At 38.1% G+C, this 15,117-nt stretch overlaps 2 protein-coding genes across 2 annotated transcripts; one reads left to right on the forward strand and one right to left on the reverse strand.

Moving 5' to 3' along the window:
* On the reverse strand, window positions 1-7,913 carry LOC110046537 (uncharacterized). Its single transcript, XM_089283645.1, has 12 exons — window positions 7,756-7,913; window positions 7,254-7,532; window positions 6,388-6,715; window positions 5,880-6,064; window positions 4,772-4,994; window positions 4,387-4,445; window positions 4,200-4,293; window positions 3,567-3,653; window positions 3,077-3,154; window positions 2,400-2,480; window positions 1,372-1,590; window positions 1-1,263 (listed from the first exon to the last, which is right to left on the reverse strand). The coding sequence occupies exons 2-12, from the start codon at window positions 7,514-7,516 to the stop codon at window positions 862-864; spliced, it is 2,019 nt and encodes a 672-aa protein (XP_089139771.1). The 5' UTR covers window positions 7,517-7,532; window positions 7,756-7,913; the 3' UTR covers window positions 1-861.
* A 54-nt stretch (window positions 7,914-7,967) lies between these two features.
* On the forward strand, window positions 7,968-13,230 carry LOC110046535 (transmembrane protein 222-like). The gene is made up of 6 exons (XM_020752229.2): window positions 7,968-8,165; window positions 8,901-8,985; window positions 10,389-10,420; window positions 10,883-10,976; window positions 11,886-12,016; window positions 12,314-13,230. Exons 1-6 carry the CDS (start codon window positions 8,050-8,052, stop codon window positions 12,390-12,392), a joined length of 537 nt encoding a protein of 178 aa, XP_020607888.2. The 5' UTR covers window positions 7,968-8,049; the 3' UTR covers window positions 12,393-13,230.
* Window positions 13,231-15,117: the final 1,887 nt, after the last annotated feature.

Here is a 15,117-nt window from a genome sequence, read left to right on the forward strand (position 1 = left end):
TTATCTGCATTTAAAAGTACTTTTAATTGGTAAGCCTTCACCTAAGACTTCCTGTTGCATGAACTTTCGGATTCCCCCAAACTCTCTCTACTGTGAACATCAGGGGCGCTATCCATTCGACCAAAACTTCCCGTTTGCATATCCGGAAATTTCCAGTGGCGAATGGAAGAGCATTTCCCACAATTTACGGAAAAAAGGACAACCTTGCGCTGCATACCCGGCCAAATTTCCGAAAATTTCTCATCGGGAATTTCTGTCCCATTTGATTCTCATCCCGGCTTTCCGGATTTTTCGGTTGAATAGTTCGTGTTTTGGAAATGTAACAGTTTTGGGACGTTCGGGGAAACTTTCCAAGGAAATTTTACCACCAGTTGCTCCCGCTTCGAAAGCCCTGGAATTTCTGGTTCAACTATATGACCCCAGGTTTTGTAAACACGCATGCTGTTCTTACTTTTTTTAATTCATTGAGTCAGCTAAGATTGATTCAGAAGCGATCCCCGCGCAGCGAAACGCGGTACTTATTAGCAGAAGTTAGTTTCAAAGTAAGTAAAACACTGCTATATGTACAATATTTACACCACCAACACGATATTTTTGAAACTCAGTACTAAAACGTAAAGTAATGTTTTGTATTTCTTTATATTAATGTTCGTTTTGTTTCATCCTTTCCTCTTCGGGAAAAGCTATATATCCCCAGTTCTCATTTGCAAGCGGAAAAAAAATAAAATAAAATAAAATGGTTGGAGGGAGGGCGAGCTCACAGCACTCACATCTCTCTTGACTATCTGTCGCTCTGTTGAATTGTCCGCTAGCACATTTTATCTGCTCAATTAAGACTAACTGCAAGGACTTAAAGGTTTGTCAGCTACTAAAGTTTCCACCCAAACGACTCTTCGTTCCCGATCTTCTTACGGCCGCCGCGATTCGTTGTCGGCTATCATCCACGCTCCCTGCACGTGACGATCGCCCCGTTTCACGTGCGCCAGTTCCAGGCCTATAACCCACGCCTTCGTCGAAACCGACGGCGCATGAAGTGGCCTGGGCACTGTCGTTAAGTCCATTGACGTCATATCCCGGCTTAGCACTACCCCGGGTGAGGCTGCCAGACGATATTGAACTAGAGGAATTGAGGCTGCTTCGCGAAATCGAGTCACCGGAAGTGCGTTTAAGGGCTAGAAGTTGAGCCCGCGCTTCACCCAGAGCATCCGTCAATTCCAAACGTTCCTCGCACTCGCGTCGAACAGTTTCTTGTAAAAAAGAGACCTAAGAAAAGAAAAGAAAAGAAATACATTGTTCTTAAAGGTACATGCACTGTTCAGGCGTACCTTAGAAGAGAGAAGAGAAAGGAGAAACAGTAGTACCGTCCCTTACCTCTTGCCTCCACGATTCGTTTTTAGTCTCCAATTCATCAATTTGCTGCTCGGCCTCTTGCAGCCTTCCTTCCGACTCCTGGAGCCTGGTCCTTAATTTGCGAACTTCTTCCGCTGACTCCGTTGACGGTTGACGCAGACGGTTTTCCAAATCCACGATTTTTGCCTCCAGATTTTGTATGATTGAGTTGTTAGCGTTTCTGGTCTGTTCGCTTTTCTCCTGAAATAAAATAACTGGGGTCACATTATGCGGATGTTTCTATTCATATGGGTGATGAAGAAATTCTTTTGCGGTCTAGATACAGCCGTGAAACAAATTAGAAAGCACCTAGTCTGACCCTCTGTTTAAATTTTGCCGTGAGTTCAGCGAGATCGCACGCAAAAGTGCTCACAGGAAATTTGAAAAAAGCTCGGAACGAAGAAGAATTCAAATAAAGGAAACAAAGAAAGTCTGTGGACAGACCATATTAAAAAGCAGTTTATTTCTCTTGCAATATTACTTAACATTCTGCATGACTTGAAACATGGTTAAAATTCCATTTCTTTCTTTGAATATTTGCTTGCTTCTTTTAAGGAACTGCAAAACCTTTCCAGAGCCTTGTAGCTAAAGAAGCCGGCTGCTCTGGTTTCATTTTCTGCATTGCCCCCTCACCCCACCCCGCCCGTCCCCGAAAGGCATGCTAGTACATCGGTAGTCACCCTAACATTTTTATAATAAGACCAATTTTACCACTCGCTGGAGAGTGCCACTGTGAGATTAAAGTGCCATTGCTAAGACAAAACCAGCGCTAACACAGCCTCAACCACGAGTGATTGACACGTGATTCCAGTTGAATTCTCGCAACTGACTACAATACATTTCTTCTAATGTTAGTTCAGAGAATTTGGTCGTACATGCACATCTAACTTATATCCTTTGTTGATGGCTTTCTCTATTCTCTTTACACACTTGTTGACACTAAGCTGACAATATAATGAGAGAATACATGTTGATCACCCTTGGGACTCAGGGAGTGAGCCCCAACTTACTTTGGCTTCGTTTAATGTCCGCTCCAGTCGCTTAACTTCTTCACGGTGTTTGCGACTCAATGAGGAGATGTCTTCTCTAAACTAAATACGAAGAAAGATGAGAAAAAAAGTTCCCTTCTTAGATTGATATCAGAAAGACGCAAGTGGAAGTTATTGTTCGCATGCGCAATCACTCCTTTTTCTGTAGTAACGAAAATACTCGTTGAAAGTCGAAATATGTGACTTCTCATTCTCCCAGGTTTCTATTTTATCAAACGTTTCTGCAACACTAAAGAGACGTGGCATACACTCGCGATTTCGTAGAAATGGAAAAGCGAAATAATGTCCTTTATTATATAGACACAAGTTTTTTTTTTGGAAATTACACCACTCATAAAAATCATACCAAACTACATCCGAGTTCCCGAGTGGAGTATTTTCCATTTCTTCACGTCCTAGATATAAGTGAGGATATTGATGACGTGTTTTCTCGCTTTTTTACGGTCATTTGTGCAATCTGTCAGTTTGTCGATATAAAAAAGAAAATTACACGGAGGCTTGAACATATGAATTTTACTATCTCTGAGTTAAAAACAATATTTTACTCACTTTCTCCGCTCGTTCGTAACATATTGTTTTTGCCACTCGAAAATACAATTCATATCTTCGCGCCGCCGTGTAATATCCTCTATGCATACTTTATCTTGAGCAGCCTTCGCTTCCGTCTTCCACGCAACGAGCTCTTCATGATGCTTCTGTTGTTCTTCATCTATTTCCTGACGATATCCAGCAAGAGAGAAAAAACAATCACTGAATAGACTAATCCTACAGGAAATACTTAACGTTATTTTATGCAAACTGAATCGCAGAAAAAAATAAATAAACTAAACAAACTGAATAAGTCATAAACACGAGTGATGATTTATCAGGTATGGATAAAAAAAAAAAAAAGAAAACCTCTGAAAAACAAACAAACGAACAAAAAACTAGTTATTTCCCAACAATGTGATTTGGTTGGTCACCTAATTCATTGGCGAACTAAACCAATCAAACAAAAATACATAATTTTAGTATCGAAGAGTATTTCAAGAGGAAGTGCATGTAATCCAGCTTAATTATACCACATGCATTTGCATTCCCATTATGTTACACATTATAGCAATCTGTTCTACCCACATCAATGACTACCTTTTGAAATGCTTCGGTTAACTCTTTCCACATGTTGTTTTTCTCTTCGTTAAACTGTGCTTCCTTTTCCTGCACAATCTTGTCAAGCTGAACCAAAGAAGACGATAAAAGACAGTTCATAAAACAATTAAAAAAAACAAACAAACGAAACAGAAACAAACAAGCAAAATCAAATCAAATGCGAAAACTAAAACAAACTGATATTATAATATTAAAACTGCCAATACAAGACTTGGGATTACATGTACCTGTCCTAAAAGCTCAAGTTTATTCTTATCCTAATGGCTCCTCATAAATGAGCCTCCAAGCCATCGATGCAAACATCCTTCCATAAAATCCCTCTTGTCACCCAAATACAAGCTCCTGGGTTCAAGTTTTGATTCAGCCCCAACCTGCCCCCACTCCCCCTAAACCAACAACAAGCTAACAGTACTGTACCCTTAGCTTAATGAAGGAAATCCATACCATACTTCGCTGTCCAGTTGGGCACTCCATGGGTGGAGAGGGAAATAGCAGAAGGTCACTTTCTGGAAATAAAAACCCAACTCCAAAAATTCTTTCCCAGTGGCTCAAAACTGAGGCCAAACACAAGTACATTATAATCAGAGAAACATGTGTAGTTCATTTACTCACTTTTCCTGGCCAAGCATCTGCTTCTTCCATTTTCTTCTTAAAGCTTTCTCTCAATTGTTCTATGCGATTGTGGTGAGCAGAAATCATCATCTCTCTGAAACACATTCAGCTTGTAATAAGACAAATAAAAATTATCCAGAAAAAAAGATTGAGCAATTTGAAATTAACATTGTATTCAAAAACATACCTTTCCTCTTTTAGGGCTGCCACTTCATCTCTTGCTTTTATGGAAGACTCTTTCAAAACCTATACATACAAAAATGGCCGAAAGTAGTAATTCAATTCAAATTAAATCAGAAAATATCTTGTTTAAGAGAGTGCAAACTAACAGCCATGCTTCCAATCTATAATAGTCGCTATCTCTAGATAAAACTGAGATTCAAACAAAGAATTGACAAAGTGGTTGTGTTACATGCTGTGGAATGGATGAGGAAATAAAATTAACATTGTTTACACTTTGATGAAAGCCAAACTGGGTTTTATCTACACAGTTCAGTGAAAACTCAAACTAAATCATATTTAGGCTGTCTTAGTAAAATCAGCCCATGCTTATTTTTTTCTGAGCAACTTACTTTTATTTCCTCCAAAGAGCTTGCACTCTTCTCTTCCACTTCGCTTCTTGCCTGCGAATATTCAACAACATGCTTCTCAAGGTTCTTACAGTTTTCCAAGAGTTGTTGAATGCGTTGTTCTTTTGAAAGAATATCCTCCTCTTTTTTCGCGGTTTCAAGTTTAAATGTCTCTGCCTGGTTCTGAAGTTTTTGTTTCCAGTCATTAACTTCATTAGACTTGGAACTGAAAGAGGCCAAAAAAAAAAAAAAAAAAACGGTTTTCTGGAGGTTAAATAAATAAAAACATGCACTGCCATCGCCAGTTCCTATTGGACCCCTGAAGGGAATAGGGTGGCATGAGAGACATTGCATGGTGGTTGAAGCTTCAAGTCTTGAACTCTCACAGAACCTTCCTCCTCCTACATCTTAGGGACAGGGGCTTGTAAAAGACCAATCCATGGACTTTACAATGCCACTCTACAAAGTACTGTCCAAAGGGTGTAGACATTTCATTCTGTCAGGTTCTATTTGGTTTGACAAATCACAAATAAGTCTAATCTTGCTTTACGTTTAGGGTGAGGTAAACAAGATGAGTGCAATTTATTGATTGTACATCTCCACTGAGATAATAACCCTGGAGAAAATATTTTGAAGATTGTCAAGGATCTTCAGTCAAAGATTTATTCAATCCATAAAGATCTTTGAGGATCCTATCTTAACAAGACCTTTATTAAGTTTAAGAATTCTTGCCAAGAACCTCAGAGATCCTTCAGAATTTTCACTTTTCTTGTCAAGGTCCTTGAGGATCTTGATCCTTCTTGCCAGGATCTTTCAAGATCTTTTCAGAGTCCTTGAAAGATATTTATCACTAAGGATCATTAGAAGGTCTTAAAAGATTAATAGCCTCAAAGATTCTGTATGGTTTTCCACCATGGTACAGCCAAAACCATGTTACATATAAGAACCTCCAGTGTAAGAGAATTGCAGTCACTGTTTAAACAGCAGAGTATGTGCACAACGTACATCAACTGTACTGGGGACCCATCTCAACAACATCATATTTGACAGTGCATACATTTAACAGTATCAAGTTATGCATACAAATATTGAGCCCATTAACATTACTTACTTTATTAATTCCTTGCTTTGCATTATTTCACTGTTACACATGTCATTCTGTTCTTTTGCTTTTGCCAGCTCAATCTCTTGTTCACGAACTTTATTTTCCAACTGAGTGCATTTCTGCTTTAGCTCCTGAATCAATGTTTCAGTTTTACTTACAGTCTCATGGTGGAGACTTTTTTCATTCTCAGCCTAGAACAACAAAATAACAGATAATTAAGTCTGCATACATCCCAGTCTCTGTGGTGTGAAGCAACTAGGAGTATTTATACCCCTAGTTGGGATGCTAGTCCATTGCAGGGTTACCTCCAGCATAAAGTTTGCCAGAACTCATTTATAAACCTAGGGGGAGAGAGGCACTGTGAAAGTAAAGTGTTTTGCCCAAGATCACAACACAATGTGCATGGCCACGACTTGAACCCCGACTGCTCGATCCAGAGGTGAGCCCACTAACCATGAGGCCACTGTGCCATGTTTTGTACCAATCCCTTGTCAATCTGTAACAGCAGTTTTACCTTTCTTAAGCTTTCCTCCAAGTCTCTTTTCTCTTGAGCAAACTTCTCACATGTAAGAGCTACATTGCTGACAACTTTGCTATGTTGCTCAGCAATATCTTGGTAATTTTCTTGAACATTGACTTTAATATCATTCAGAGCTGTTCTCTGTGTCTGTAAGGTTGTTTGAAATGATGAAATTTGTGTTATAAGATCAGAAAATTTCAAATGAGTTTGTGTGACTTCTCCCTCTTTGCTGTGAAGTTCACTCTTTAGATCCCCTATTTGTTGTTTAAGACTTTCAATCTGTTCTTGCTTTGAGGTTAAATCTTGTGCCAGAATCTTTGTCCTGCAGGTTAGTTAAAACATGATACATAACATGTTAGAAGAATAATGTACATGCAGAGCACTACACATACAGTAGCAATTATACTACAGATGCAGGGGTTTCACTTCCATTTTCAGCAGGAGGGAGGCTTTCACAGGTGGGCAAAACATTTTGGACTGAACTTCTTTGTAGGAAAAACTTTACTCTAGCTTGTCAAACCAGATGGGAAAAATCATCATCACAACTGGTCAATTTGTCCAGTGCCTGGACCTTAATGAAACCCCAGCAGTTGATAAGTTCTGGGAATTAGAACACAGAATTCTGTTTCAGATACTGAAACCAGAAAATGAAGAGCCATGATATTGATTTTCCCTTCCAGTCATATATTTATCTATTCATTGTTATTATTTATTATCATCATCATTTTTTTTTTGGGGGGGGGGGGGGGGTGGGATGGGAAGGTCATGAGCTCAAATCCTTTCAGGATATCTCTTGTGTTTTGCCTATGGCCTACTAAGCTTAAAGTTACTTACTATTTTTCTTCATTTATCCAGCCTACCTTTCTTCACTAGCCTGTAATGCCCTTGACAGCTTATCACTCTCCTCCTCCATGCTAGCCACCTTAATTTTTAGTTTCTCTTCCCGCTCGACGCTTCCTATGTAATATTCCTTTTTTCTTTCAGCCTCTTTAACACGTTCCTCCAAGGCTTTCATTTCACTGTGAATCAGATAGCTAACTCCACAAAACTGACAGACAGTGTCATCTTTTGGCATCGCCTGAATTTCCTGGGGGAGGGGATGCTCGGGTATAAATCGATCCATTATATCTGAGCTTCACCTGCAAAGTCATGTTCGGTTTGCGCAAAAAAAAAAAAAAAAAAAAAAAAAAGGAAACTAAACATATGTAATTTTCCATATATGACACTGAATCCATTAAATTAAACAATTCACTACTGCAGATCAAAATCAACTCCTTTAGTAAGCTAAAATATGCTGAAATATGAGAAAACGCAAACGTTCAAAGCCCAAGTCATGCATAAAGCTCTGCACGTCGAAATTACCTGAATGCGATCGTTGTTGGCTTGAATGCCATAATTCAGAGGCAGCAAACTGAGGAATTAGTCTCTAAATCACATTATCGCCAACAACTAATTCCAATTCAACGAACGATCCGATCGAGTAATTTCAAAACATGGCGTCGTTCTTTGGTTTCTAAGGAGTCAGCGCTATTGTTTCAGCGGTCTATATCAAATAACAGTTAGTACCACATGATTATAAGTCCTGAATGATCCCACCGAATAAGAACCAATATGGCGTAGTTGTAAGCAAAATTGCTTTCGGTATGTCTCCTTACAATGGACGATAATCACCAAAAAAATATCATGGATCCCGAAGATATCTACTCAAAGATTGATGTGGCACGGAGTAGATATCCTTACTGCATTGTATGGACACCCATTCCCGTTTTAACGTCAGTATAAGAATACAACTTTATTATTATTTAGACATTTTTTATTTTACTTCTGTAAATGTTGGACTGATGCATTTTCTTTGAAATCATTACTTTTGATACCCAGCGAGCAGAGTCATCTCGACCTTTGCTTAAATAAATCGGGAAAGTAGAAGTTGTCCTATCGATGCGACTCTGCTTGCAGCTTAATTCCTATAATTTTGGAGGATTTTTGATACAGTCGTTGAGTTTTTGTTTGTTTGTTTGTCTATCTGTTTGGGAGCTTTATTTGTTTCTTTTTTTTAAATGTTTACTCGTTTTACTGCCGGCGAATTAAGCTTATATATTTCCCGGCCATTGTCCAACCTTTTCATAGAAGCGCTTTTGCTCTAGGCTGCCTGAAACGTCAACTTGGCTCGATTGATTATGTGCAATATTTAAGCTTATATTCATATCAAAGCTGTTTTCTGAAGTTCATGCTTAGCTTTGTTGAAGTCTTTTTTTCCCGAGCATAAAGTTCCTTGAAGATTATTTAGTGCTAACGAAATCACTTCACCTTTGAATTGTACAGTACAGTTTACCAGTTATTTCACAAACACCTTCTTACCTTTAGTGAAGTCCATGTCGAGTGGTCAGTGGTACCACTTTGTAGCATGCATGTACAGATATCTGCAACCTGTAATGAGTGATCAATGTATTTTCAAGTAAATTCCAAGCAGTTAATCATTGGGCCATTGTCACATTCTTCTATTTCAGATGGCTTTTTCCTTTTGTTGGTCACATGGGAATTGCCATGTCATCCGGAGTGATTAGAGACTTTGCTGGTCCATTCTATGTTTCGGTAAGGCCCCTCTAGCTATACTGTGTGCAATTAGTATACAGCCTTATGGTTTACTGGATACATCAACAATTATACATGTACTTGTATAATTAATTTTGTTAATGGGTGATTCCAGAAATATCCAGAGCTGAACCCCTCCCCAATGCATTTGGAATTCCAAACTGCGTCACCCCCACCCCACATGCCTTCAGAATTACAGTCCAAGAAACCCCCGTCTCCCTCAGAATTCCAGTATGCTGCCCGTGGTATGGTATGGATATTTTCTGGAATCACCCAATCCTGAATAATAGGAAGTTTAATCAACCATTACAGTGAGGGCAAATCTAAAATGGGGTGTGAAGGCTTAGGGGTGCAAGTTAGGGGCTGAGCTGAGGCTGAATAGCACGCTGACTAAGAGCGTCTCTTTTCGTCTCTTTCCTTTCGTCTCTCTTCTCCCCACCCCTCCCCCTCCTTCCCCTTAGAGCTGTAGGATCAGAAAGAAGACAGACCAGGGCTGCAGGAATGAGGTTGCACTCTGGTTTAAGTTCTAAGTAATGGTACTGATGATGCCCCAAACCCCTCACCCTTCACCAGCACCTTACATCCCTCACCTCCATTTTAGGCCTACCTCTACAGTGACACCAAGAGAAACATGGATTAGCTAAGAAATATCACTTACACAGCTGATCATTCCAAAAGTGAATACACAAGACAGCTTTAAATTTGAAACAGAAACATAAAAAAAATGCTGAACATTATGGTTTGCATCATCCAAACTACACAGCATTTGGTTTCTTTCCCCTTGTTGTTTTGCACAGAACAGCAGAGACATACATGCAAATAAATAAATAAATAAATAAATAACACAACTTTATGTGGACCCACTCATCATTAAAACCATTTTTAATGACATTCCTGTTGCCATTGTTTTTGACGTTTAAATTTCACACTGATCAGGCTCCATTCTTTGACTACAGTACTTACGTCTCCTGAAGCCAATATCAATAATTAATATCAATATTTAGTTATTATTTCAAAATACCATGTAGAAACCTTTGGATGTCCAAACTGTGTTAGACAGGCACTGACTGGACAAATCTTTCATTTAAATATTAAACTTTTCAAACCAGTTTGATTAGACTTTCTCGTTTGGTTATATTGTGACAATTATTATGATAATAAATAATGTAATAAAAAAAAAAAAAAATGGAAATGAAACTGGCTTTGATATTAATTTTTAAACCAAAGATAAATTTTGCATATATGCATGCATGTACCCAAGCTTAAATTGCATCAATATTATTTGTAAACATAGGCAATGAAATTACCTACAAATTTAAATCTTCTGTCAAGAGAAAAATAGCCTTTAATTCTATTAATTAGTAACTACATAATAGGAATGCATTATTATTTTCTCTTTAAAGGAAGATGATATGGCATTTGGAAGACCTACAAAGTAAGTTGCAATTTTAGTTTTGGATTTTCCTTCATACTGCTACTGCCAAGGCACGTAACCAAGGGAAAGCTAGCAACAGTATATTTATTTATGATTTATTTATTTATTTATTTTTTATTGTTATTAGTTGCGTTATTTGCTTATGTCCATCCTCTTATGCATCCACTTTCCTCCCTCTCTGCTATCATATACATGCAAGCCCAGTCAATACAAGATAAGAACGTCAGATTTATTTATTAATATTTTCTGATGGTACTGTGCAGTCATATACAGTGTACAATCATTAGACAAATAGATGTGTACTTGTAATATTAAGTAACATTAATATTATTTTAATTTATTCCATCATTATTAAATTGGAATCACAAGATACATCAGTTAATAAGCTGCAATCAATGTTACAATTCCAAAAAAATATACAGTATAGACTGTACATGTCTAAAATAATATAATTTTAAATAGATTCTGGCGATTAAATCCAGCAAAAGCTTCAAGTTTGCAAAACAGCTGGGATGTGGCCATTTCCTCCGCCTCAGAGGAATACAAGCACCGAATGGTGAGTTAGTGATTATATTTATGAAATTTATTTACTTACATGTGGTGTTTATGTTTCATCCACTCAGGCAGATTGTATTTTTTTTAAGTTTACATTGTTTTGCAGACTTTGCCAAAAAAATCCAATCAAACAAACAACAAATATTAATTATTAAAAGTATATAGCAAACTTTATACTCAAAATAAATGAAAAAACCGAGACATTAACAGCTTTTTTCATAGATTATTAAGTGATAAACTGGCAGAAACAAATTATGTACACAAGCGACCAATCGATCCGTGTAATTTTCTTTTTATTATGTAAAGTTCTCACAATACATAAGAACATTTTTGATGATTTTCCAAAGATTTCCGAAGATTTTCCTAAATTTGTCTGAAAGCCAGGCGAATGTTTCCGAACATTTTTCAAAGATAACCAAAGACTGCCAGAGAATCCAAAGATGTTTCAATCATAAGCCAACAAATTTAAGTGCAGTTAAAGGGACAAAATGTTATCAAAAATTATGCCTTTGCTTGTGTGGATAAAAACGATACACTCACATGTGGGATATCATTTTTATCAATTTGTTTCTAGTCAGTATACCACTAAGCAATAAAAGAAATAAAGGTAATATAAAATTTAACTTATCTGTTATTTTGCTCTGTTCATGATTAAATATGTGCGATCAATTTGATTTAATTTTTGGATGATAAATGATGGATACAAGTAAAAACTCATGACAGGGAACATACAGAGAGATGGAAAATGGCTTTTTGCCTTTCTCAGCATCCCTCTACCTGGCCAACTTAGACAGTGTCATAGACAGTGTCATGTCAATTTTTAGTCCAATAACAAAACTTTGACAGCAATATTATGTGCAGCCAGTAAAGTGCAATTATATGAGGTGACCTTTTGTTTACCTTGTTTTAGCATAACCTTTGTTGTGACAACTGTCACTCCCATGTTGCCATGGCACTGAACATGATGCAGTATGACAGGTCAACCTCGTGGAACATGATCAAGCTGGCTTTCTACATGTTTATTCGTGGCAAGTTTGTCAGGTACAGTTGTATGAGATCCATTCTGATCAGCCTTAGGCTTCCCCATACCGACTGTAACATACGCACATGTATCATTTTGTCCTCATTGGTTATTCGGATGCTGGACATTTGGATCTAAATCTCTTTTACTCAGATTTGGCATTTTGTAAACTCATTTGTTTATTCATTCATTCATTCATTCATTCCGTCTGTCTGTCTGTCTGTCTGTCTGTCTGTCTGTCCGTCCGTCAGTCAGTCAGTCATTTATTTACATATTTATTCATTTTTAATTACAGTACTGTTATTTTTTCATTGCAGTTTGAGTGCATTTCTGAAAACATGGCTACCTTTCACTCTGGTTGCTGCTGGGATCATACTCCTTGTCATTTTCTTGTGAACAGTGAACAATCTGTATAATTTCAATCATAATTGTCTATAGATACATGTTAGAGCTACACCTAGCTTTTGGTCAGTTCATTCCTTAAATTCATATAGCAACATATCAATTTTCCCTTTTTTATGCATTCTGGTTAGAGTAGGATAGGAGAAAATTGTTGTTGGCATTTAGAGTGTCTGCTATAAAATGTGGTGGTCACTGTTAAAAACTCTCTGGGGTAGAAAGGCTGCATATAAATTTGGTCGACACAAATCCATTTTTTTTTTCAGCAAATTTAGTTATCAATAATCTAGGCAACTTTCTTGATGGTGTCATTTTCCTACAACAATACAACTACCAGATATCTTCACTTTTTCTTTTTTTTCTAATTAGGGCAATTGTGTTTAAAGTTCAGTGTGGTTTCAAAATTTAGCTACTGAATTATCAAGAAAACAAAATTATTACAATGAAATTGTGGTAGTTGTGTATTTCTGCCTTGTCGTCTGCTGCGGTTGGAATATTGTTTGTACCATTGCTTAGGTGTAAGAAAATAGAATGTTAAATTTTGTTGTAGGTTTGAATATCATGTTTTGGCCGTACCTACTACACCACAGAAATAATGGGAATATGTTTGTACGTGTACCGTAGTTGTAGATTTTTTTTTTTCCTGCTAGGAACTTATAAAGTTACACGAGAAACGTACCTAGCACATACCCAAGTAGAAGGGAATAAACTTAGAAAACAACTCGAAATACGACCGAGATTATTGTTTAACATGGTCAGTATAGAGTATGCTTGTATATCGATAGCTGATAATTATTGCTAGTAAAGTTGACTGATTCACGAGTCTACAATATTACTGAGTTGTGGGATACATTGATTTAATTTGTAATTTGGAGCGTGGGTTTGTGACAGAACAACGTACAACCAACCTGGTGGAATTTATAGTGTGGTCATGAAGGATGACAAACTGAGCTTTCTTGGTCCGGCGGAAATTGTGGCCGGAAATTCGTAATACTAAAGGCCGGCTGACTATTAGTGACTGTGTCGTGTAATATCGGCGATTTCAGACAACAAGTGTACGTAATATATCAAACACGAAAGACAGTGTTTGACCACATTTCCAAACACCCAGAACAGTGTTGAAAATACGACGCGTAGCGGAGTTCTTTTGACGAACTACGAGGTGTTTGGAAATGTGGTCAAACACTGTCTTGAGTGTTTGATAAATCTTTTCAATCGAAACTAAAACTAAGGAAAAAACGGAGAATTAAAATCGTGAAAATCTCTGCTGATTAACATCAGATATCCAAACACCGTCACGGTCATGATTTCCTTTGTTTAAACTTGATGAATTATTAATTAGTTTGAGAAAATTATATAAATTACTTTTGGAAGCGAGACAAACCTTCCTGTTTGGGTTTAGTAGCCAATGAGCAGGCTCAAGAGCGAATAAAGTTTGTTGTCGTTGTTGCTTTTTGTTGTCTCTTGTTTGGGATTAGGTTTGGCTTTGGGACAGCTATAATTATAACTCGCTCGCGAAAAAGCCAACGCGAAACTCGGACCGGAACGGCACAAAACCCAGACAGTAAAGCTGCCTTACAGGCTAGGGTTTAGAGATGAGATAAGCAAAAGGTAGGAAATATCTGATAGTTTGCCATATCGTTACGTGCAAAGTTACTGATAGAGGACGCTCCCTAACATTGTTGCGCGCGTAAGGTAGGAGTGAGTCCATGGAAAATCAGCACAAAAATTCTCGCTGCAAGGATTGATCATCCATCTTGAAGATTCGCCAATACAAGTTCTGTTTCGCGCTTTCCGCGCGGTACAGGTTGCTACCTCAAACTTTACAATAATATATATCGTGTTTCTATCCTGCATTGTTAGAATCGAGCCCTAGAAATTTTCTACTGTCGAAAACCATGCAGAGATTGTTTATACCTCATGAACGTATGCTAGGTTTTATTTAAAACTTGCATTATATTTGCCCTAGCCAAATTTCAGCAAATCTGTGTTTTCTTCCAGTGTTACAAGCTAGAGGTCGACTGATACCTCAGTAAGTGTCATGGCGTTGGAACACCCATCCCCCACATCGATCATAGAGGTCAAGGTAAAAGGTAAGGTAAAGTCTGCATGCGAGCCAAGTGGCCCATTTCTGTAGCATGAAGCGACTAGAAGTATTTCTACTCCCCCCTGGATGGGATGCTAGTCCATCGCAGGGTTACCCCCAGCATTAAGTTCGCCGGTACCCATTTATACACCTGGGTGGAGAGAGGCACTGTGAGAGTAAAGTGTCTTGCCCAAGAACACAACACAATGTCCCCGGCCAGGGCTCGAACCCGAACCGCTCGATCCGGAGACAAGCGCACTAACCATGAGGCCACCGCGCCTCCCACACATCGATGATAGATAGTGCAATGAATATGCGCACTCTGGGAACCGGCTTTTGAGGACAGAGCGCGAAACGTTCTAACAGTGAGTGATGTCTTTTTTTTTTTTTTTCGCGAAATAGTTTAGCCAATTGACGAAGAAAGGTAGGGCAAGTAACCCCGCCCCCGCCCCCTTGCATATAAATGTGGATCATAATCACCCAGCAGAGTCTACTGTACTTGTAAAACTAGATTCCTAAATTAAGACTTTCTTCGTCCTATAATTAAGACTGGTGGCGACTATCATCTCTAATACTGAAGGCTGCCCATCATCTTACATGTAAGTTAACGTGCTGTGGGAGTTGTGTGGGGATTCA

The sequence above is a fragment of the Orbicella faveolata genome, unplaced genomic scaffold (assembly GCF_042242905.1).
Source record: "Orbicella faveolata isolate gen_17 unplaced genomic scaffold, um_ofav_v1 contig_12, whole genome shotgun sequence".
NCBI classification, from domain to species: Eukaryota; Metazoa; Cnidaria; class Anthozoa; order Scleractinia; family Merulinidae; genus Orbicella; species Orbicella faveolata.